The sequence below is a fragment of the Pseudorca crassidens genome, chromosome 16 (assembly GCF_039906515.1).
Source record: "Pseudorca crassidens isolate mPseCra1 chromosome 16, mPseCra1.hap1, whole genome shotgun sequence".
In the NCBI taxonomy this organism is placed as follows: domain Eukaryota; kingdom Metazoa; phylum Chordata; class Mammalia; order Artiodactyla; family Delphinidae; genus Pseudorca; species Pseudorca crassidens.
Genome location: NC_090311.1, coordinates 33,881,630 through 33,907,341, shown reverse-complemented (window position 1 = coordinate 33,907,341; position 25,712 = coordinate 33,881,630). Strand labels below are relative to the sequence as shown.

Genomic DNA, 25,712 nt, shown 5'->3' with positions numbered 1-25,712 from the left:
GGTGTGCAAGGCTTCCTGGCACACGTAGCCCCACCATCCTCTGAGAGAATGGGTCTCCTCCACCTAGGAGTCGTGAGGGGGTTGCTGGGACCGGGACTCATGTTGTCGATGGCCATAGTCTCATTCACCTGCCCGGGCTGCCTTCCGCCTACCTCCTGACTTCATACAAGGCTGCTCCCATCCTGTCTCCTGCCTGACTCGCCCAGTGGGCCCCTTGAGTCAACTCCTTTGGTCTTCTTTCTATTTTGCTGGAAAAGTGGACAAGAATCAGATGATTCTGAGGTCCTGTGTTGGCTGTCATCTATGTGTGAAATGGGACCACTGCCCAAAGTATTAATTTTAAAGGAAAGATAGTTTTAGGGGAGAGTTGAGACATTATGGTTTTTCCATGGTTTATTTGTGTTGCCAATGAAATACCCAATAAAGACATCTGAGGCAGCTCTAACAATTGAATTGGGGAATAAATTTCCAGGGTGGCAAATTGGAATTTGATGTTAGCCATGCAGACAGTGACTGAATTTCAAAGAAAAGGGAGAAATGTGAAGAAAGGCCTACTGCTAGTGCCTGTGTTGTCCTAGCGTGGCTTTGCTTTGGGCGTTCAAAATCACCTGGCTGGCAGATGCTTGGTAGGCTAAAACTCATGAGCAGGTGGGGTCTGGAATTAGTTTTGCTACCCTAATCCTTTTGCCCTGGGCATCACTGTTTTTATCATGTTACCACCATATGGTAATTTCCACTAGATTTTCTCATCCTTATTAGGTTTTCTTATTTTTACTCCAGTCCCTCCAGTTGGCCTAGATATGCCCAACTCCTTGCCAGCTGCTGCCTCTAGGGGGCGTGCCTCTCCCTGGTAGGCTTACCAGCTGTCTGGAGCCATGCTTAAAGAAACTACAGGGACTTCCCTGGCGGTCCAGTGGTTAAGATTCCATGCTTCCACTGCAGGGGGCACGGGTTTGATCCCTGGTCAGGGAAGTATGGTCCCACATGCCCCATGGTGCAGCCAAAAAAAGAAAAGAAAAGAAAAGAAACTACAACACTCGTACCTTATTCAGCCTTATTCAGCATTACCAACTTCCTTGAACAAGGATAGTTAATAGCTTTCAGCTAGTAGTATATCAATTCCAATGCATTGGTAGTGGTTTTCTGAATCCTCATGTTGAGAGTGGTTCTGATAAAATAGCAATGGTAGCTATGGTCTTAGGATAACACAGTAGAGCAGCATCCTTACATTGGTCATATGCACACTAGAACGTCCGGCTGCCAGGCCTCGCTCATTAGACCTGGGCCCCAATGGATACCCTCTCATACCTGGATATAGCCTGGGCTCATTACGCCTCTTAGGTTCCTGCAGGTGTGTTGTTAGCCTCTTAGAACAGGTCTTGAAAGCATAACATGTCTGAACCAATTTGAATTCAGAAATTACAGTGTGTCTTATTGCTAGAGCTGAGACTGAGATAAAGAGATTGAAGGGCAGTGCAGTGTTAGTGGGAGGAAGAAAAAGAGGACATATCCAAAGAAAGCCCTGCCAAGGGCTGGGAAAAATAGGAGGAAAAGGGAATTGTACATGATGACGTACCAGAAGAAATTTTTGTAATTGTTTTATGATAACATAATTGTTTTACACTTGTACTCACAGACTCTCTCGGGCTCTTTTCCAAAAGCTGACCATGAAGGTTTAACAGTTTAAGAGCAAACAGGATATTATTATTTCTTTGACTTTAATGTTTTTAAGAATGAAGATAACATGCTTTTAGGAAAGAACAGAAAATATTAAAACAACAACAACAAAAAACAACCACCTAAACTGTAAACACAGTAAAATCTTAGAATGACATACTAAAAAATATAACTAGTTAAATTCAGCTGTAGACATTCTAGGATGCTCTTGCTGTTTTTATCTTCAGAAATGTAAGGTTTCTATTAAATCTTATTTCATTAAGTATGTTAAGATCAAAGCTCTAGCATTTATTAGTTATTTGATTTTGGCCATACTTTCTGAAACTATAAAATGGGAATTATAATAAAACCTATCTCAAATGTATTTGAAGTGCTTAGCACAATGCTGGCCTAGCACATGGTAAATGTTCAATATTTTAGCTATTATTATGTCTAATTTACATCCGGGATATATCTTCCAGCATAATATAATATACACTTTAGAGTGTTGACGTAAAAAAGCACTCACAACATCTTGAAATTCTGAGCAGGGGGAATAGATTGAGTAATATAAATTTTATTTTGGTTGCCTAATATTCAGGGGAGAGAAGTATCCCTTTTCAAAATCCTATTTACTAATTCTTATATTTGATGCTAATGTAATATCATGACCTCATTGAATCTCTCATGGGAGTGGTGTAGTGTGCAGCATGCTGTGGGTATAAAATGGAATCCAGGAATAACTGTGGGCCTAATTATGACTGAGGCCTGCCACGTCTGCAGCACCTCAGGAAAGCCTGGGGTCCCTGATGACGGTGGGCTGTGTAGTTGCCACATTTGCACTGAACACTTAAATAATACCATTAGCTGCTTGATCTTCAGTGGAACACTAGAGAGAAGTTAAAAAAAACATTTTTTTTATGTTGGGAACTAAGTATTCCAAGCAGGGAGACAGTTCTGTTTATTTAGTGGTTAAATGAATGGGCTCTGGAGCCAGAAGGACATGTGTTCAAATTTTGCCTCTATGCAACTTACTAATAGAACTACTGAAAGGTTTATATGAATTAGGCATTATGTGTATTTAATGTAGTGGCTCATACATAGCAAATGCTCATTCATTCATTAAGTAAATATTTATGGAGCATCTCCAATGTGGCAGGCAGTGGTGGAGGATGGGCAATGGTCTTGTTGATATAGCAACATCAAGAGACCTGGAAACTCCCTGCTCACAGGCAGCTGGCATTTTAGTGAAGAGCTAAAAATAAATTAAAAAGCAGTAATAAGTGCTATGAAGGATAACAAGTCAGGGTGAAGGATAGGGAGGTCCAGGGATCCTATTTTACAAAAGGGAGGGCCAGGGAGTAAATGTCAGCTATTATTACCTTTATTAACATTTCATTACATTACATTAGTTACATTTCTAAATCCTTTTTTGCTGAGAGAAGAAAAAAAAATAGGACGAGTGAGAAGAGAGGGAGAGAGGGCGAAAGGCAATAAAGAAAAGCTAAGTGGGGAAAGAGTGAGGAATAAAAAGCCAACAATGAGGAGGAAAGAAAGAGGAAAGAGAAGAGAAAATGGTGTCATAAGCTGGCGCTGGGGTGCCGTGGGGAGAGGAAGGAGACAATGGAATTCAGAGAAAATACTGTTGCTCTTTAATTGCTCAGTGGACTTTAAAATGTTTAGCTTTGGGATGAGCAATGTAATGGTGCTTTCAGGACATCGTTCTGAGGGCAGGACTAGTGATACAATTTACAGGACCAATGCAAAATGAAAATGCAGGCCTCCTTGTTCAAAAAATTATTAAGAATTACAAGATGGTGATGGCAGAGCATTAACCCAAGAGCAACTTCTTAGGCCCCGCATGGATGAGCCAGCTCTGAGAGCTTAGCACAGAACCTGGCACACAGCAGGCGTTCAATAAAAGCAGTTGTTGAATGAAGAGAACCTGGGACTAATTACTTTTGAACTTCTTTGAGGACTGGCCCATATTTCAGAAAACCTGATTTTATTTGGCTTCAATTTCAGATTTCCTTCTATTGTTCTCCCCTGTGGGATATGGAACAGATTCCTGGACACAGTTTTGCAGCAGGAACCCTCCCAGGCCTGGCTGGGCTTTGTTCATGTTCTCTTGCACTTACAGACTATGGCCACCTGGGGTCACTGCACCAACAAGGTAGAAGCTGGAGGAAAGCCGCTGACAAGACAGCCCCAAAGAGTGGCTAAGAGGCACAGGGAAGGGTTAGTTGATAAGAGCCAATATATAAAGGCTGCCTGTACTCTACATTTTGATAAAGTTCTGCAATTATATAACAAAGGCTCTTAAACTCTTTAAGAAACATCTGAATGATATTAGCAAAGTCTTGAGAGGATAAAGATCTGGAAGTCTGCTATAGGGTTCCTAGGAGTGAGAAAGGGAATCTTTCTGTAGGGCTGTACCCTACCTCATGAAACATGCTTTTCCAACATTAAGCTTAACATGAGAAGTATTTGCATGTGGATTATTTATTTAACAAATACTAACTGGGCTGGTAGTAAACTATACAGACATTGTCCCATGCCTGGAAATGGAGACAGACTCGCTGATTGTTCGGCACCATGATGTGTGTGCCTCCAAGGACAATGAAGAGACCCTTGACTTAAAGCGAGATCCGGAGGGCTCACTAAAGTGGATCCAGAACCAAGGGTCTAACCCAAAGACAGGGCCCTGGTTCCCCAGCCACAACAGGAACAACTTTCAGGCAGTTTCCTGCCATCGAGCATTCAGAAAAAAAAAATGAAGTTCAGGTTCAGAGAACTCTGATAAAAAATTAGGCTATTTTGTTAATAGTTAGAAAAAAAGAACAATATTGTGTCTGGTTTTTATTTTTATTTTACCAAAGAGGAAGGTAAATTCTGGGCTTCCTGATTTAATAACAAATGTTGGATAATCCTCGTCTCCAGTGCTCATGCAACATTATACATATATTATCTCCTTTAATCTCCACACCACTTGGTGAGCTAGGGACTATTATTGCTCCCAATTCACACTTGAAGAAACTGAGGCTTAGACAAGTTAAGTCACTCTACCGAGGCCCACATCTATTAAGAGAGAAATTGGAATTTGAACCCAAACATTTAAATGCCAGACCTGGGCAGCTGCATTCTACAGCCTCCTTCTGACGGAGGGGCTTTCCCAAGATTGTTTATTAGTCTGTAGACAAGCGGCTCAAAGTATAAGTCGTTAATGGTTAAGATTTTATCTACAGGTTAAACCCTTACTTTGCTGGTTAGTTTCCTGCCAGACACAGAGCGCATCTCTTGCTCTGCCAGTCTCCTGCTCTGTCAATCTTCCTGATACATCTTTTCCCTCCCGGGAGTCCTGATGAGAGATTTTGGGTGGATCTCTGGAAGTCAATATCCACTGCCCCCAAAAGAACTCAACATGCATGTGCAGTCTTCCAGTGTGCCCTACTGCCCCCAACCTCTTCAGACCAGACTAAGTCATTTATTCCCTGGGTAAAACAACATCGGAACAGTCTTCTTATCTGATTTTTTTTATTAACAGGAAAAACAGGAACAGCTTACTAGCTCCATCTTCTCCAACTCACTAGCTGTGTGGCTTTGGACAAGTGACCTAATCTCTCTAAGTCTCAGTTTCTTCAAATTAAATTGGAGATAGCAAAAGTACCCTAGAGGGTGAAATTAGATTTTAGTAAAATTAGTATTAATTTAATTACCAAAAAAATTATGAATTAAATTATTAAAGATTAAATTAGATAACATAAAGGGCTTAGCAAATAGTGCTCAGTAAATAGCTATTATGGTTTTTATTTTGGCCTATAGCTGAAATTCTTCGTTTTGGAGCCTTTTAGAAATGTAGCACTTTAGGCCTTTTTTCACATAAATGTGTTTGTTATAGCTACGTCCATAATTAAAATTTACATAGTTAGCTATTGAGGACATTTAGCTTTAAATTCTTAGCAAAAACTTCAGGTACTAACGGAACTGTCAGAAGCCACAGAGGGAACCAGCAAGAGCTGTTTCAGAAGGAGAAGTGGTATATGGACTTCCTTCCATCTTGACTTGAGGGGAAGATACTGCCACTTAACGTTGAGGTAATCTCTATGGGCAGGTGTTGAAACAGGCCAGGAGTGAGGAGTATGTAAGCAGGGCTGGCTTCCCAGGGCACGGGCATTTGGAGCTGGGTTTAGATAGATGGCACCAGGGTTGGAGAAGAGAAGGGGAAAAGGTCTGGGTAATGAACATTCCAGAAAGGAATGCCCCACGAGTATGGGGCATTGCCAAATAAGAAGCTGGCTTGTGCCATATGTCTCCTCACCTTGCTTTACTCTTCAGAACAGTGCATTCTGGTCCTGCTCATCGTCTGAGCTAAGATAGCCTGCCATTTCCTGCAGAGAGAACTGGCTTTCTGTTCACTTTGTAGGACAGTAAAAATTTGTTCTCGGATCTTATGCTAGGGTTTCAGGTTCAATTTTCAAAAGACTTATTTTCCCCTCTCAAGAGCTGAACCTGCATTTCAGATGTGCTAACACCAGGTGGTGGTGCCTCAGCAATTGAGGACGCAGTCTGCAAAGAAAAAAATTCAGTTTTTTACTACTCAGTGAAAAACAGTGGTATGAAAGGCCAAAACACTAGGGTCTAGGTACAGGTACTTGGCTCCATCCAAGGATAAAATTTTTTTTTTTTTAATAAATTTATTTATTTTTGGTTGCACTGGGTCTTTGTTGCTGTGCGGGCTTTCACCAATTGTGGCAAGTGGGGGCTACTCTTCGTGGTGGTGCACGGGCTTCTCATTGCAGTGGCCTCTCCTTGCTGTGGAGCACAGGCTCTAGGCACGCAGGCCTCAGTAGCTGTGGCTCACGGGCTCTGGAGAGCAGGCTCAGCAGCTGTGGCGCACGGGCCTGGTTGCTCCGCGGCATGTGGGATCTTCCCGGACCAGGGCTCGAACCCATGTCCCCTGCATTGGCAGGTGGATTGTAAACCACTGCGCCACCAGGGAAGCCCCCAAGGATAAAATTTTAAGTAACCAGAGGAATGGATGAAGTTTATATCCTCTGACAAAAGTCCATAAATATCATTTCTTGCATTGAAGCTCCTGATAAAAGTGAACATCAGGGAGTTTGAGGTAACGTTTTGTTTGTGCTGCAGATTTCTATTAAGGCAACTGAATACACAATATTATAAAATGTTATATTTAATGTCAACATATAAAGAGCAACTTTGAAGAAACTTTTTACAATTTGATATTGTTTTAATTCCTAATTGTTACCAATAATGGATTAATTAAACTCCTATGTACTCAGACCTGTTTGGAATGCTCCTTTCTAACTCATCCTGAACTCTTTCCAATGGCTTCAGAACTTCAGCATTGTCTGGTTTGAAGACCTTCCAACTTTCTCTCAGCCATGTGCAGGACTCTATGAGGAACTATAAGAAATTGCAAAATAAAAAAAAAAAGTCATCTCTGAACTTAAGGACCTTAACATGGTGTGAAAATGCTGGTGGACTTGGGAAGGGATTTCTTTTTTTTTTCTGTATATTTTCACAGCTTGTGGAAGTGAGATTACCCAGAGAAGATCTGGATTCTCTTGTACCATCAAGACAGTGGAAACAAGCTTGTGATAGGGTTTCTTGGTAGAATAAGTATTTGGATGTAGCAGAGCTTCCTTAGTCTTCCAAGCCAGTGTGCACTGAGGTCAGCCGTGTTTCAGTTCCCTGGGGGTCAACTGTACAGAACAAACAAAATTCAAATTATAAAAAGGAACTAATCAAAACAAGTGCAAACTCTTAAAACAGTTGTTGGTGGAATGGATATATGTGCTACATTGAATCTAGTGTCAGTGGAGAAGGTTGTGATTCATTAGGGAAATCTTTATGAAGGAGATAAATCTGAGTTGAAGTTTCCAAGGAGGGTAGAAATTTCACAATAGGAAGGAGGACATTTATATATGTTAGTAATGTTTATTGGGCCCTTACTAAGTGTGGCAGGCAGAATAATGGTTCCCCCACAATGTTCATGTCCTAATCCCTGGAATCTGCAAATATATTACCTCACATGACAAAAGGGATATTGCAGATGTGATTAACGTTAAGACCTTGAGATAGAAGATTATCCAGAATTATGGGGTTGTGTCAAACCTAATGCCATGGGTCCTTAAAAGCAGAGAATCTTTTCTGGCCTAGGTCAGAGTCAAAGGGAGATGTGACTACAGAAGAATGGTCAGAGAGATGCAATATTGCTGGCTTGAAAGACTGAGGAAGGGGGCCATGGGCCAAGGAATGTGGAAGGCCTCTAGAAGCTGAAATAGGTAAGGAAATGAATTCTACCCTAGAGCCTCTGGAAAGGGCACAGTTGTGCTGACACCTTGATTTTAGCCCAGTGAGACCCATATTAGACATCTAGACTACAGAACTATAACATAATAAATTTGAGTTGTTTTAAGCTAAGTTTGTGATAATGTGTTCCAGCAATAATAGAAAGCTAACACAACATGGGACAGCAAAATGAAGTAGACAGTACTATTATGGTCATTTACAGATGGGGAAACTGAATTATAAAGGGACTAGGTTCTTGCACAATGTCACCCAGCTGCGGAGTGAAGGACCAGGGAATTAACTTGAAGACACCAGTCTTCAGAGCTCATGCTCTTAATTATTATGCAATATCATCTCCCAGGATTTTTGTGGGAGGAAGATGGAAGTAGTATAAAGCTTCTAGAAAAAGCTCACTGAAGGAGTGAGTTACACAGCTGTATAGTAAAGAGCTTGGTTGACTCAAAGGGACATTCAGAGCCCTGGATTAATGGAGACCAGAAAATATTTGTCCTTCAGGGCTAGGTATGTACTCTCTTCCTGATTAACCTTCTCAGTCGCTGCTTTGACCATGACAAACTGCTTTACTCAGCGTCCCACAAACACTTCACTAAACAGAACTCTTCTACACTAGTACCTTTGCCCAAGCCACCTGCCTTTCTTTCCCATCTCGCTGATGCCCACTGCTCTCTAGAGCTTCCACGCCTTATCCCAGCCACAGCAACTTGGGGGCACTTGGGTTCTAGGACTTTGGCATGAAATCACACATTGCACTTTTATCTTTGCCATAAGGTGTCATAGTTTTACGTCATTTACTTTTTCTGGCGCTTATAATTTATTTCCAAGTTGACTGGCCTCTGTGGACTTCCCGCGGGCAGGGACAGGAATCCATTCAGAGCAGTCGCCAGCTGGGATCTTCCTGGCTCATTCCTAAAATAAATCTTACTCCCACACACCATTTTGCTTTTCTTGAGTACACGGTTTCCTTTCTCTGACTCTCCACCACCCAGAGTAGTACATCAGGCCTCCCTGTTAAACGTTCCCGTAGCTTTTATTACAGATTGTCGACCTCCCTCATTACTAAAGTATCCCCAGCGCGTAGCAGAGGGTCGGGCACACAGAATACAGGGATCTATGTTAAAGCCCAGCCAGTTAATAGACAGCAACTAGGGACAAGTGCCGAGCGAGAGCTGGAGGTCATGCGTCTCCACTCCCCGCCGCCCCCGGCAGTACCTTGGCCTCCCCGCAGGTGTGGAGACCCGACACCTGGTCGCGGGCCCGCGCGCTGCCTCCCACGCCACCCGCGCGCCCCTGCGCTGCCCGCCCCACCCCGCCCGCCCCGCCCCTTTCCCCGCCCCCTCGCGCTCGCGCCACAGGCCGCTCGCCCCCGCGGTTCTCGCGGCGCTGCGCCTCGCTGGCTTCTCAGCTTCCAGCCAAGATGGCGGAGAGCGGCGAAGGTCTGGGCACCGTTCCGGAGCACGAGCGGATCTTGCAGGAGATCCAGAGCACCGACACCGCCTGCGTGGGGCCCACCCTCCGGTAAAGCTCTCATCCTCCCGGGGTGTCGGGCTGCCCCCTCCGGCCGCTCGTCGGGAGCCGGGCGGGTCGTCCGCCGCCGGTGGCGCGCGGAGCGGCCAGACAGGTGGTGCGCGAGGGGGCGGGCGGGCAGGTTGGGGCGCTTCAGGGCGGCTGGCCGGGACCTGAGCCGGGACCGGGGCGGGGCGGCACGGGAGGCTACACCTGTCGGCGCGGCCCGCCGCAGCCGCGGGAGCTGTCACAGCGCAGCTGGAGGGTGTGGCTGCCAAGGCGCCTCTGACCGCGGGAGCCGCGGCGCCGCCCCGCCTTCTCAGTCCAGTCCCGGCCCTGGCCTGGGGTCTCGAGGACGCGCCTGGGGCTTCCTGGCTCTCGGATCGTGCAGGGGCCGGGGGCGGCTTGGCTGCGGGCGTGGCGGAGGCGAAGGTTAAGTGCCGACAGCCGGCGTGACCGAGGTACCGACGCTCGCGCAGGTGGAAACCCCGGCGAGCTGGGCTGCCGAGGGCGTGGGAGAATTGAAATTGAGCGGGAGACGCCGGCACCATTATCGCCCCTCCCGCGCGGCCAGAGTGGGCGAGGAGGGAGCGTGGGCTGGAGGGGAGGAGCTGACGCTCGGGAACGCGCTGATGTGACCGTGCGCTCGCTCTGCAAGCCTGGGGAGCTTTTACTTATTTACGAACGTTTCATTAATTTTGCATGCATTTCGCAGTTTATTTTAAAAAGAATCTCCACCCTTTAAAAATAGTACAAGAACAATGAATATTCCAGACTGAATACCTGCTGCCCTAATAGAATATTAGCCGGGTACTATAGTGATCCATTAGAGCGTTAGGCACTTTCTTCAAGGATGAGTGCCTTTTAAACATAAGGTTTCATTTTTCGCTGTGATGATAATGAAATTATTATTCGCTTAGGGAACTTGGGACTCGTTGGGCTTTAATCATTATTATTTCTTCAGGATACATTCCTAGAAATGGAGCGCTGGATATTTTGTGGACTGAGGATGTAGTATAAAGTGAAGCCAGTTCAAGTTATGATGTAAATCCACCTTGCTCTGATAATCCGGAGACCTGGGTTCTTGGTTTACCCTAGTCTAACCACTGATGAAGTGTGAGGTCATGGGTAAAAATCATTTAACTTCTCTGGACCTTGATTCTTTATTTGTAGACAGGGGAGGGGTAGGTGTTTAGATGCCCAGAAAGCTCAGGACCTTAGAGACCTTGCCTATTTGTTTACTGCTGTATGCCTAACACGGAGCATGTGGTAGGCATCTGATATATTTTTGTCAAATGAAGTTCCATTTATGATATGATAAGAATAATTAGTGCATTTTCTTAATTTTTCAATGTAATTCTTTTCATAAAACTCTGCATTTGGTAATGAAAGTAGAAATCATAGACTAAAAGGAAGCTTTGTTTTCCTCACTGCGTGGTGAAACTGAAAGAGTACAGTATGTGGTATAGTTATCAGAACAGTCCATTTTTGAAAATAGTATTGGTTATGAAGGAGATGCTTCTTCTTGAGAAAATGTGCTAGGCAGTATCCTTGATAGCAGATGAAATTGACTTAGAAGAAAAATTTGAAATACAGTTGGCTCTTGAACAATATGGATTTAAACTGTCGATCCACTTATACCTGGAATTTTTTAAATAGCAAATACCGTGGTACTACACGATCCACAGTTGGTTGAATCCGAGGATGTGGAACCTGGGATATGGAGGAAACCAGTGTATGGACAGCTGACTATAGGTTATATGTGGATTTTTCACTGCATGAAGGGTCCGAGGCCCTAACCCCTCATTGTTCAACAGTCAACTGTATATTGAGAGATTCTTGTGACACAAATAGAATATATGTATTCATGGTGTTATCATTCTGTTCTATTTTGCTGGACATTTTTGTAACCTGCTCACTTTGTTGAAATCCACACTCTTCTTTTTAGCGAACTATGTTGACTCATACTTATCCTATATATACACTTGTCATCTCTCATTTATAAGCAGACTCTTTGCACACACATGTAGAAGGCACTATTAGTGGTTTTTTCTCTTGAACAATTTAAGCTACTGTTATCTTTTCCCAAGGTTTCACTGAGTGACATGCAAATACTAAATTTAAAAAAAACTTTCATTATGGGAAAATTTAAGTGTTTTAAAAAGTATAAAAGTCTAATGGACCACATGAATTTATCGTCTAGCTTCATTTCAACCCCTGGCCAGTCTCATTTGATCTCTTCCCATTTCCACTCTTCCTCACCCTGGGTTATTTTGAAGCAAATCCCAGACAGCAGTTCATCCATAAATATTTCAGCATTAAGATTAATTTTTGTTGTTATTTCTCAATTAAGTTTTAGCTGGCATGTAGGCTTATGTTGTTATAGTTATTATTAATATTATTTTTCTTAGTGGCAGATTTTTTTCAGCCTGACCTTTTCCTGACTCACTTTTTATCAGATCAGTCTTCCTGGAGGAGGCCAGGTGATTAAATGAGAAGCATATTATACACTTTTCACAGGGCCTGGCATATGATGTGGTTCTTTGGCCACAATGGAATTAAATTAGAAGTCAGTAGAAAAGTATCTGGAAAATTCCCAAGTATTTGAACACTGAACAACGCACATCTAGATAACCCATGGATGAAAGAAGAAATGGAAAGAGAAATTAGAAAGTATTTTGAACGAATAAAATGAAAACACAACATATCAAAATTTGTGGGATACAGCTAAATCTATAATTAGAGAGAAATACACTAAACACCTCTACTGGAAAAGAATGGTTTAAAATAATGGCCTCATCTTCTAAGTTAAGAAACTAGAAGAAAAAGAGCAAATGAAATCCAAAAGAGCCAAAGAAAGATGATAATGATCAGAGTGGACATCAGTGAAATAAGAAATAGAAAAACAGTTGAGAAAATCAGTGAAACTGAAACCTGGTTCTTTGAGATCAGTAAAATTGATAAACTTCAATTTTTGAGGTCAACATTAACCTGATACCAAAACTAAACAAAGACATTTCTAGAAAAGGAAACTATACACCAGTATTATTAATACACACACTAAAACACATTAAACAGAATTTTAGCAAATTAAATCCACAATATATAAAAATAATAAATGGGATTTATTTCAAGAATGCATGCTGGTTAACACTTGAAAAACCAACTGATGTAATTCATATTAAACTAAAAAAAATTATATGATCATCTTAATAGAAGCAGAGAAAGCATTGACAAATCTAACATTCATTCCTGATAAAAACCCTCAGAAACGAGGAATGGAAATTCCTCAGCCTGAAAAAAGGCATCTATGAAAAACCTGTAGCTAACATTAAACTTAACGGTGAAAGGCTGAATGCTTTTCTCCTAAAATCAGGAATAAAGCAAGGATGTTCATTCTCACAACTTCTATTCAACACTGTACTAGAGGTTCTAGCCAGTATAATAAGATAAGGAAAAAAAATCTTGATTGGAAAATCATCTTTATTTACAGACAATGTAATTATCTATAGAGAAAATCCTATGGAATGCATAGAAAAGCTACTAGAACTGTTAAGTGGGTTTAGCACGGGTATAGGACACCAAATCAGTATGCAAAAATCAATTGTATTTCTATGTGCCAGCAATGAACAATCAAAAATTGAAATAAAAAATTAATAGCATCAAAAAATATGAAATTCATAGGGATAAATATGGCAAACAATGTGAAAGATTTTTACCTGAAAACTATAAAACATTGCTAATAGAAATTAAAGAGGACCTAAATAAGTGTACACATAGGCTGTATCCATGAATCAGAAGATTCAATAATGTTAAGATGTCATTTCCCCCAAACTGGTCTTTAGATTTAAGGCAATCCCAATAAAAATCCAGCAATTTTTTTGGTAGAAATTGACAAACTGATTCTAAAGTTCATATGGAAATGCAAAAGACCTAGAATAGCCAAAGTAACTTAGAAAAACATGAAAAGTTGGAGAATTTACATTACCTGGTTTTAAGATTTATTATAAAGCTACAGTATCAAGACAGTGTGGTACTAGCATCAAGCTAGACAAATAGATAAGTGAAACTGAGAAGACTCCATAAATAGGTTTACACACATGGTCAGTTAATTTTTGGCAAAGATGTAAAGGCAATTCATTGGAAAAGATAGTCTTTTTAAATAACAGTAGTGGAACGTCAGATATCTATATGGAAAATAATGAACTTTTAAATGTATTTTGCATCATATTTAAAAGTTAACTCAAAATGGATCATAAACCTAAACGTTAAATGCGAAACTATAAAACTCCTAAACTAAAAAACTAAAAAACTACAGGGGAAAATTTTTGTGACTTTGGGTTAGGCAAAGATTTCTTAGATACTATTACAAAAGCATAATACATAAAAGAAAAAATTGATAAATTGGACTTTATCAAAATTGAGAACATCTGGTCTTCAAACACACTGTTAATGAAAAGACAGGCCACAGACACGGAGAAAATATTTGCAAGTCACATCTCTGATAAAAAAAAAAAAAATTGCATCCAGAATGTATAAAAGAAGTCTTTGAGACTGACGGATAAGAAAGCAAACAACTCATTTAAAAAATGGATAAATCCAAATGTAAAATAGATAGCTAGTGGGAAGCAGCCGCATAGCACAGGGAGATCAGCTCAGTGCTTTGTGACCACCTAGAGTGGTGAGATAGGGAGGGTGGGAGGGAGCCGAAAGAGGGAGGAGATATGGAGATATATGTATATGTTTAGCTGATTCACTTTGTTATAAAGCAGAAACTAACACACCATTGTAAAGTAATTATAGTCCAATAAATATGTTTAAAAAAATGGGTAAATGATTTGAATGGATACTTCACAAAAGGAGGTATGTAGAGAGCAAATAAGCACATGGAAAGAAGATTAACATCATTAGTTGTTAGAAAAATGCAAATGAAAACTACGGGGTAAACCACCACACTATTGGCTTGTCTAAATAAAAGACTGACCATACCATGTATTGGTGAAGTTGTAGAACAACTGGCACTCTCATATATTGCTATGGGAATTTCATAGATGCTGTTTTTCAGGTTGAGGAAGTTCCCTTCTAGTCCTAGTTTGTTGAGTGTTTTTATTATGAAGGAATGTTGAATTTTTCGGTTGCTTTTTCTGCCTCTGTTGAGATGATCATGTAGCTTTTGTCCCTTATTGTATCAAAGTGGTGTTTTACATTAATTAATTTTCAGATGTAAACCAACCTTGGGTTTGCAGAATAAATCCCACTTGGTCATAGTGTATAATCATTTTTATATGTTGCTGGATTCCATTTATTAGTATTTTGTATAGGATTTTTGCATGTATATTCTCGAGATATTGGTCTTTTATTTGCTGGTGATGTCTTTGGTTTTGGCATGAGAATAATACCTCATAGAATGAGTTGGTTAGTGTTCCTCAATTGAGATGAATGTGTTTTTATTTCTCCCTTTGTTTTATTTTTGTGGTGTATCACATTTATTTTTTTTAATGTTGAATAACTCTTAGATTCCTGGGATAAATTCCATTTGGCCTTTTAACACGTTGGATTCAGTTTGCTAATATTTTACTGAGTATTTTTACATATATATTCATAGGGAATATTGGTGTGTAGTTTTCTTTTTTATGATGTCTTTATCTGGATTTGTTATCAGTAATGCTGGCCTCATAGAATGAATTAGGGAGTGTCCCTACTCTTCCGCTTTTTGGAAGAGTTTGTGAAGGAATAGTGTTAATTTTTCTTTAAATAGATGGTAGAATTTGTCACCAAAGCTTTTCTTTCTTGGAAGGTTTTTGATTATTGATTCAATCTCTTGTTATAGGTCTGTTCTGATTTTCTATTCTTATTGCACCAGTTTCGGTAGTTTGTGTTGTTCTAGAAATTTGTCCATTTCTTCTAGGTTACCAGGTTGTTGGTATAAAATTGTTCATAGCATTCCTTTGTAACCTTGTTTATTCCTGTATGATTGGTAATACTGACTTCTTTTATTCTTGACTTTTAGTAATTTGAGTTTTTTTCTTGGTCAATTTAGCTAAATGTCAATTTTATTGATCTTTTCAAAGAACCATCTTTTCGCTTCATTGATATTTCTCTATTGTTTTTCTATCATCTATTTCCTTTGTAGCTAATCTTTATTTCTTTTCTTTGCTTGTTTTAGGTTAATTTGCTCTCCTTTTTATTAGTGTTTTGGGATGGAAGAGTAGGCTATTGATTTGAGATCTTTCTTATTTTTAAATATAGGTTTTTGCAGCTATAAATAATCCTCTAAGCACTGCTTTAGCATCATCCCGTAAGTTTTGGTATTGTGTTTTTTCATTTTCATTCATCTCAAAGTATTTTTAAAATTTCCTTTGTGGGGGCTTCCCTGGTGGCGCAGTGGTTGAGAGTCCACCTGCCGATGCAGGGGACATGGGTTCGTGCCCTGGTCCGGGAAGATCCCACGTGCCGTGGAGCGGCTGGGCCCATGAGCCATGGCCGCTGAGCCTGCGCGTCTGGAGCCTGTGCTCCACAACGGGAGAGGCCACAACAGTGAGAGGCCCGCGTACCACCAAAAAAAAAAAAAAAAAAAAAAAAAAAATTCCTTTGTGATTTCTTCTTTGAGTCATTGGTTATTTAGACGTGTGTTGTTTAATTTCTATGTATTTGTGAATTTCTCAAACGGCCTTCCATGGTTAATTTCTAATTTCATTGCATTTGGTCAGAGATCATACTTTGTATGACTTCAGTCCTTTTAATTCATTGAGGCTTGTTTTATGGCCTCACATGTGGTCTCTCCTGGAGAATGTTCCATGTGCAATTGAGAAGAACATGTATCCTGATGTTGGGTGGAAGATTCTATAGATGTCTGTTAGATCTCATTAGATAATAGTTGTTCAAAGTCTTCTACTTCCTTTTTGATATAATGCTTAGTTCTATCCATTATTGGGTATTGGATAGTTTTTGCTTCGTGTTTTGGGCTCTGTTGTTAGGTGTATAAATGTGTATACTTGTTACATATTCTTGATTGATTGACTCTTTTTCTATCCTTTTACTTTCAACCCTTTTTTTTTTTTTTTTTTTTTGTGGTACGTGGGCCTCTCACTGTTGTGGCCTCTCCTGCTGCGGAGCACAGGCTCCGGATGCGCAGGCCCAGCGGCCATGGCCCACGGGCCCAGCTGCTCCGCGGCACGTGGGATCCTCCTGGACCGGGGCACGAACCCGTGTCCCCTGCATCGGCAAGCGGACCCTCAACCACTGCACCACCAGGGAAGCCCCAACCTATTTTTATCCTTGAATCTAAAGTGTGATGTATCTGTTTTTTATCCAGTTTGATAATCTCTGACTTTTGACTGGACTGTTTAATCCATTCATATTGAATGTTAATATTTATATAGTTGGATTTATAGCTGTCATTTTACTTTTTGTTTTCTGTCTCATTTCTTTTTGCTCCTCTGTCCCCCCAGACTTTTTTATTTTTACTATTTTTTGTTAAGTGAATATTTTCTAGTGTAACATTTTAATTACTTTAGTGATTTTCTTCCAGTGTCTAAAAGAAATTTATTTCTTAGTGGTTGCTCTCAGAATCAGCTTCAGATTAATTCTAAATTAATTCCAGTGAAGTACCGAAACATTACTTATAACTCTGTTTCCTCTTTCCCTTTTTTGTGCTATTATTATAATATCTTACATCTATATATGTTACAAACACAACAATATGGTGTTACATTTGTTGCTATATATAACTTTTTATTTTTCAAAGAAGCTGAGAGAGAGCAAGTATATTTATAGAGTTTGTTACATTAGACTTATTTACTATTTCTAATTCTCTTTATTTGTTGCTGAGTTTTTAGTTGTGTCATTTTCTTATTCCATTACAGCTTTGTTCCCACATACTTAATTTGTGCTGTTATTTTCAAATATGTTTCTATATGTTGTCAATACAGTTATGTACATATTGTCCTATGCAATTGCTTTTTAAATTAGTTAAGAGAAGAAAGATGCATTTATACTGTCTTTTAGAATTACATAGTTACCTTTGCTGGTGTTCTTGTGTGTGTGTGTGTGTGCATGTGTTCATATTGCCATCTGGGTTCACTCTGTTAATTATGAAGAACTTCTCTTAGTATTTCTTGTAAGGCTGGTCTGCTGGTAACTAATTCCCTCAGTCTTTGTTTATCTGCAAGTGTCTTTATTTCGCCTTCATTATTTGGAAGATAGTTTTGTTGATTATAAGATTCTTAGTTGACAGTTTTTTCTTTTAACACTTTGAATATATTATCCCACTGCCTTTTGACCTCCATTTCTTCTGATGATAAGTCAGCTGTTAATCTCAGTGGGATTCCCTTATATGTGGTTTTTCCCCCCTTATTTTCAAGATTTTTCCTTTGTCTTTCGTTATTTTTACTGTGATGTGTCTGGGTATGGAGTTCTTTGTATTTATCCTTCTTGTAGTTTGTCGATCATCTTAGATGTTTAGTTTAATGTTTTTCATCAAATTTGGGAAATTTCAGCCATTATTTCTTCAGATACTCTTTTTGCTCCGTTTTCTTCCTTACTTTGGTACTCCCATCATGTGTATGTTGGTGTGCTTAACGCTGTTCACGTTTCTCTGAAGCTCCGCATTTTCTTCATTCTTTTTTCTCTCTGTTTGGATTACATATTCTGTGTTAGTCTATGTTTAAGTAGTCTTTCTTCTGCTAATTTATGTCTACTGTTGAGATCTTCTAATGAGTGTTTCTTTTCTGTTGTTGACTTTTCAACTACAGGATTTTAACTTGGTTCTTTTTTATGATTTCTCTTTCTTTGTCAATAGTCTCTTATTTTATTAGACATTGTCATCATACCTTCTTTCACTTCTTTAAGCATGTTTTGTTTTTAGTACTATGAACCTAGTACTTTGAAGTCTTTGTTAACTCCACCATCTAAGCCCTCTCACAGGGCCTGTTTCTTTTCCTGTGTGTGGGTCATAGTCTCCTATTTCTTTGCCTATCTCATAATTCGTTGTTGTGGTTGAAAACTAAAATGTTTAGACAGTATATTTTATCAACTCTTGATACTGATTCCCACCCCCACCCCCCCCAACTACCTTCTGGGGCTTTTTTTTTTTTCCCTAATATTTATTTTATTTATTTATTTATTTATTTTGGCTGTGCCAGGTCTTAGCTGTGGCATGCGGGATCTTTGTTGTGGCATGCAGACTTCTTACTTGCAGCATGCATGTGGGATCTAGTTCCCTGACCAGGGATTGAACCTGGGCCCCCTGTATTGGGAGCACTGAGTCTTAGCCACTGGACCACCAGGGAAGTCCCTGGAGCTTGTTTTTGTTTGTGTTTGTTTGTTTAGTGGCTAGGCTGGACTATTTCAGTCAAGTGTATTTCCCTCACAGTGTGAAGCCTCTGCTGTGGCTCCTCAGAGGGCACAATCTTGGCATGTACACAGTCACTCTGGAATGACAGTGGTTTTAGCAGAATTCTCTTTATGTCTTTCCCTGATCTCTCTGTTAAGCTGTCTGCTTATCTTTTGTTTTTTTAAATCTTTTGGCCACGCCCCATGGCATGTGGGATCTTAGTTCCCTGACCAGGGATCGAACCCATGCCCTCTGCATTGACAGCATGGAGCCTTAACCACTGGACCACCAGGGAAGTCCCTGCCTGCTTATCTTGATATCACACTGAGATGTTAGAGTCCAGTAATTGCTGGCTGGTTGCTTTATTGATTTCAACAGTATTCAGGGGCATAAGTTGTTTCACAGTCCAATCCAATTAAATCTGGTCCCCTTTGCAGTGGTAGTTTTTTTTCCCCCCTTATGCAAGTAATTTGTTGAGGCAGTACTTTCAGATAAAACCTGTAGGAGTGAGGGAAATAGGATAGGGTAGAGGAGCTCTAAAACTGTGGGTTCATCTTAAGTCTAGCCTCAGCCTGATTCCAGGAGGAGCTCTGGAGTTAGAGTGTTCTCACAGGGACTTCTCTGGTGGCACAGTGGTTGAGATTCCCGCCTGCCAATGCAGGGGACACAGGTTCAATCCCTGGTCTGGGAAGATCCCACATGCTGCGGAGCAACTAAGCCCGTGTGCCACAACTACTGAGCCTGTGCCCCTAGAGTCCATGCTCTGCAACAAGAGAAACCACCACAATGAGAAGCCTGTGCACTGCAACAAAGAGTAGCCCCCGCTCGCCGCAACTAGAGAAAGCCCGTGTGCAGCAATGAAGACCCAGTGCAGCCAAAAATAAAAAAAATAAAAAAAATAAAAGAATGATATCACAGAGTTGTTCCACTTTGAGGCAATGGGGCTGAACTTTTACTCCCACCTCCAACAACCTCTCATTGGCTATAGGCTACCCCCCAGAGTGTGTGACTGCTGGGGGGGTGCATACCTTCCCAGGCATTACTGGGCAGAGTGCGTCCTACTCGCTGGTCTCCAGAGAAGGGTGCAGCTCTGGGTCCTTAGTAGCTGGGAGGAGAATGCACCACCAGGTAACGGGGATCTACTACACACCCCAGCAGCTAGAACACATCCAACTAGATCACACTTAGTAAGTTTGAAGGAATAAATGATAGACTTTTTCATTTATTTCTCTACCTTATATTTATTCCTGGCTTAATGATTTTTCTAGTGGATTAAGTCCCCTAATCTTCCCAATCTTGATTTTTAAATATTACTTAGAGAATTGTGATAAAATACATGTAACATAAAGTTTACCATTTTAAATGTGCAGTTCATTTCATTAAGTACATTAACATTGCTCTGCAGCCATAACCACCATCCATCTCCAGAACTTTTTCATCTTTCCAAACTGAAACTGTACTCATTAAATGGTAACTCCCCATTGTCCCAGCAGCCCCCGGTAACTACTATCATACTTTGTTTCTATGAATATGATTACTTTAGAGACCTCATATAAGTGGAATCATATAGTTGTTCTTTTGTGACTGGCTTATCTCACTTAACATTATGTCATCAAGGTTTATCCATGTTGTAGCATGTGTCAGAATTTCCTTCCTTTTTGAGGCTGGATAATATACTATTGTACGTATATACTACTTTCTGTTTATCCATTATTTGTTGATGGACGCTCAGATTGCTTCCATCTTTTGGCTGTTGTGAATGCTGCTGTGAACATGATGTACAAATACGTGTTTGAGTGCAGGGTTAGTTTTTCAGGCCAATCTCTGAGGTTTGTTCTGATCATAGGAGGGCTCTTCACATTTTCTTTCTCTGGTTCTTTTTGGTAAACTGGCTGACCTATGATTTAACTTGTTGATCACATGGAGGTACCAGCCTCCTCTCAATTGCTTACTACCAAAATCTCCTTTGTTTTCAAGAGTACCATAATGTTTGGACTTCCTTACATTCTGTTCTAAATAAAGTCAGCTTTTTGGGGGAGAACTTTGCAATTTTCTCCTGCTTCTTCCAGTGGGGATAATCTCTGCGCCACTGCACCAGAGCTTGGGGCAGGAACAATGGCCTGTTTCAAGTGACACTATTCTTAAAGAGCAGCACTCTGGATGGGGCAGAGGAGTAGGACTCTGTGTGGGGCAGTAATCTCTGTTCTTCTTGGCCTGCCCCTTAAAGTGTACAGCCTCTGTCCTATGAGCTTGTTACAGACCAGGGTTCTTGGCCTTCCTTAATCAGTAGAAATTGATAAGAGACCAGACAAGAAATTCAGGCGAGGCTTTATTGGGGCCCCTGCTACAGCAGGGGGGGAGCGAAAACAAGTAATTTCCTTTGCTCGCTCCTCAAGGTGGGGGCCAGCTGGTTCCTTAAATGGGGTGAAGGTAGGGGTGTGTCCAGGGGTCAGGCTGGAGGGGTGGCTTAGGTGGTTTGCCCACCCCTTTGGTGGTGTTGAGTGCAGGGGGCATGCACAGTACCCTGCTTTTGCTCTTGACACCCTATTTTTGCTCCTGGCTCTTCAGAAGTGGCAGTTGGGGGTTTTTTTTGGTCTTTTTGTGTCTTCTTGTCCATAATTTGCCCCATCTGCACATGCAGGCAATTATTTTTAGTCCCTTATAGTTTCTTTGTATTTTGTTGCTGGAGGAGACACTTGCGCAGGTTCAGACACTGCAGCAAAGGGTCCCAGGTCCCAGGTCCCAGCCTGTCTCAAGCTGAGGTGGGGCAGTTGGGATCCCAGTATTCCTGGCTACTCCATCTTTGGGAAAGCCTCTGTCCTATGACATCCTTCATGGGGCTGGGTGGAGGAAGGAGGGCTGGGTGGAAGAAGGAGGCCCCCAACCTTTCAGCCACACTCACCTGGAATTTAGCTTCTGTAACATAGAACTGTGGGGGAGGGAGGATGAGAAATGCTGTATACCTGCCCTTTTTCTGACCCTTAACTGAAACCTGGGGGAGAGGAAGCCCTGACTACTTAGCCACACCCAGCCAGGATGGAGCTTCTATCATGCTAAGCTGGAGGAAGAGTGTTAGTTGTGGTTCAGGGGCCATAAGCTCTTACTGTTCTTAGTAGATTTTCTTGAATAAATGTCTCTTCATTTGCTGTATGCTCTTGGGACAATTTTCAGAGATTTCAAATGGTGTTTTTTGTTTTTAAGTAATTTTCATTGGTTATGGTTGTTTCACTAGGAAGTAGGTTCATGAATTCTGGGAAGCTTCATCTTGTTTTTCATTTAAATAGAAGTAGAATTCACAAAACATAAAATATGCCATTTTAAAGGTACAATTCAGTGACATTTAGTACATTCACAATGTTGTATAACCATTACCTCTATCTAGCTGCAAAACATTTTCATCATTACAAAAGGAAACCCTGTACTTGTTAAGTAGCTACTCTCCATTCCCCCTCTTCTCCCAGCTGCTGGCAACTACTACTCTGTTTTCTGTCTCTATGGATTTATCTTTTTTTGATTTTTCATTAAAATATTGATAGAAGCATACAGTATATGACTTTTTGTGTCTTTTTTCATTTCAGCATAATGTTTTTGTCTTTTTGCGGTACACGGGCCTCTCACTGTTGTGGCCTCTCCCGGCGTGGAGCACAGGCTCCGGACGCGCAGGCTCAGCGGCCATGGCTCACGGGCCCAGCCGCTCTGCCGCATGTGGGATCTTCCCGGACTGGGGCACGAACCCGTGTCCCCTGCATCGGCAGGCAGACTCTCAACCACTGCGCCACCAGGGAAGCCCAGCATAATGTTTTGAGATTCATTTATATTGTAGCAATGTATCAGTACTTCTTTCTTTTTTATGGCTGAATAATATTCCACTGTGTGGATATTCCACGTTTTATTCATCCATCAGTTGGTGAACATTTGGGTTGTTTCTACCTTTTGGTTGTTGTGAATGTGCTGCTATGAACATTCACGTATAAGCTTTTGTTTGAATGTCTATTTTCAGTTTTTTTAGGTATATATCTAAGAGTGGAATTGCTGAGTCATATGGCTATTCTATGTTTAACTTTAAAAAGAGTCTATTTTGTGAAGTGTCAATAGTTTGAAGTGCCGCAGGGCTCTGAAACTGTCCATTGTTGAAGCCATAAACTCAGACTTACAGCTTATAGCAGAGCTTTCGGGCAAGCGTAAGAGTGAAACAAAGACTATCTGTAGATGACAGAGGCTTAATGGCTATGGTTAATTTATTCCTGTAACTAATATTAGAATGGAGAAGAGTAAAATTTTCTGTCAGGTACAATACATTACTACTTAAAAGTTTTGATTAGTGAAAACATAGTTATAGCTAGCAATTTTTGTCCCAGAAATTGACATTCATGGGCTTCCCATGAAGAGTACAATTTCAAAAATGTTTGTATTATAACATTTTTTACTTACACATTTAACCTAGGAAGGGTGAGCATCTCTCTAATTTGACAGCTCTTCCCGTGCAACATTTACTATAGTAATATATCAAACAAACCTCATTATTTATAGTCTTTCTATAAGATGAAAATAAATAACTGTGCTCTTTCTGGGTTCTTCTGGGAAATCCCCAAGACAGTTTTGGTGTGAAAAATATCTTGAAAGTTTTATTTTATTTTTTCTATAGTTAGGATCCAAATTTGGAAAGGCAAAGTCAAAACAGTTGTCAGAGGTTGCCTGAGAAGCAAAACTTGGTTAATTAAAGTGAAAGTAAAGCATTTGAAAAATAAACATAGATAACTTGATTGTAAAGAAACTTAGTTCTTTCATAAGTGAGAGGAAACCTTTTCTGTTTTTTATTGAATAATCAAGAATATAATAAAGTCCACATGAAGTACAGACATTATTCTGGCAAAACAGTCATCTAGGCAGATTACATAGAAGGTAAAGAGTAACCTTGCATATTTTAGGCAGGTCATTAACCAGTAAACCAAGGAAGCAAGCCCAACAAAACTGAACAAATGTTGCTGAATTTTAAACATATATCATAGTGTATTTTCAGTCTTATATTGTAAATGAAGGCAAATAAAATTCATTTTCCATGTTTTGTCCTTCATTGTGCTCTTCTGTGTTCTTAAACAGTTTGCTTTAGAGCACTTGTTCTTTTTTTTTGGGATCTGTGAGGTCAAAACTATTTTCAAATAATGCTCAGAGGTTATTTACATTAAAATGCAGTGCATTCATCATTGCTACTTTCAAATGAATCAGTCAATTTAAAAAAAAAATTCTCAGTTTTGGGAATTCCCTGGCAATCCAGTCGTTAGGACTTGGCGCTTCCACTGCTGGGGGCCTGGGTTCCATCCCTGCTCCGGGTACTAAGCTCCTGCAAGCCGCGCTATGCAGCACCCCCCATACACACACACACAAAATCTCAGTTTTAGTTTTTAATGCGGTAAATATCAATAGTTAGAATCCACATAAACAAAAGCTTTTTCGATTTCTCAGTAAGTTTTGAGAGTTATGTAAAAGAGACCCCCAAGGGCTTCCCTGGTGGCGCAGTGGTTGAGAGTCCGCCTGCCGATGCAGGGGACACGGGTTCGTGGCCCAGTCCGGGAAGATCCCACATGCCGCGGAGCGGCTAGGCCCGTGAGCCATGGCCGCTGAGCCTGCGCGTCCGGAGCCTGTGCTCCGCAATGGGAGAGGCCACAGCAGTGAGAGGTCCGCGTACCGCAAAAAAAAAAAAAAAAAAAAATAGAGATAAGAGACCCCCAAATTTGAAAACTACTGCTGTAGGAGAAAGCTGCTCTTTTTCCTTGATAGAACAGAAGTACATACACAGTTGTATTTCTCTGTCACTGTTCCTAGTATCTTAACTACTGCTAATGATTCTAACTTTTAACCAAAGTAACTAATTTATATTTCACATTGAAACACGGAAGTGGAACATTGAGAATTGTCTGAATAAGAGCAAATCTCTGAATACAACTTCTTACAGATACAAACGTCACTTTTATACCTTAAAGTGGCAAAAATGAACACTTTCATGGATGCATCCGGAAACGATAGCTTTTCAATAGCATATAAAAATAAGAAGCAAAAGTATATAAACTTAGTTATGCTTAGTAATCAGTCTGCTAGGATTCCATTATACTTAAAAATTAACTGCTATCCAGTGATTGTCTCTTAATTAACTTAATATTAAGGTTTTAAGTTACCTAAAGATCTTAGAAATTAATCTTTAATATGTGTTGAAATAAAAAGTTTGTCAGAGTAATGATTCTGCTTAGTTGAGCACAAATTTACATTTTTAATCATCTTGAATATTTTTGTAGGGTAATGTTAGCTTGTTTGATTAGTAAACCTGTGTGCGTTCAGGGAAAAACAAACCCAAGTGGAATAAAATGATTAATCATAAAAAATAAATAGCTATTTTTATAAACCAAAATGATCCAACTAGGCTTGTTTGCTGAAGTTGTACAGTTAACTCTTGAACAACAGGGGTTTGAACTGCGCAGTTATACACAGATTTTTTTTCAGTAGTAAATACAACAGTACTACAGGGTCCGAGGTTGGTTGAATCGGCGGATGCAGAATGCCGATACAGAGGAACCTTGGTTATGGAGGACTAACTATAAAGTGATATGTGGATTTTCAACAGTGTGGAGGGTGGGTGCCCCTAACTCTTGAGTTGTTCAAGGGTCAACTGTACGTGAATTATGTGAACTTAGATTTTTTTTTTTTTTGCGGTACGCGGGCCTCTCACTGTTGTGGCCTCTCCCGTTGCGGAGCACAGGCTCCGGATGCTCAGGCTCAGCGGCCATGGCTCACGGGCCTAGCTGCTCCGCGGCATGTGGGATCCTCCCGGACCGGGGCCCGAACCCGTGTCCCCTGCATCAGCAGGCGGACTCTCAACCACTGCGCCCCC

General features: G+C 40.7%; 1 protein-coding gene and 1 long non-coding RNA gene across 5 annotated transcripts in view; one reads left to right on the top strand and one right to left on the bottom strand.

Annotated features, from left to right (window-relative positions):
- The window catches only part of EXOC6 (exocyst complex component 6), a 205,854-nt gene that overhangs the window by 3,244 nt on the left and 176,898 nt on the right, over nt 1-25,712 (top strand). For 2 of the 4 annotated variants that reach the window (XM_067709986.1, XM_067709984.1), the window contains exon 1: nt 9,353-9,507. The exons of the other annotated variants lie outside the window; for them this stretch is intronic. In XM_067709986.1, coding sequence (XP_067566087.1) covers nt 9,407-9,507 — 101 coding nt within the window. In that variant the 5' untranslated portion in view covers nt 9,353-9,406. Of the gene's footprint in view, nt 1-9,352; nt 9,508-25,712 lie in introns of those variants that run through there. 4 annotated transcript variants of the gene reach the window in all.
- Nucleotides 6,862-9,256, bottom strand: LOC137208436 (uncharacterized). The gene is made up of 3 exons (XR_010935634.1): nt 9,202-9,256; nt 7,224-7,382; nt 6,862-7,083 (listed from the first exon to the last, which is right to left on the bottom strand). It is a non-coding gene; the product is annotated as an uncharacterized lncRNA (long non-coding RNA).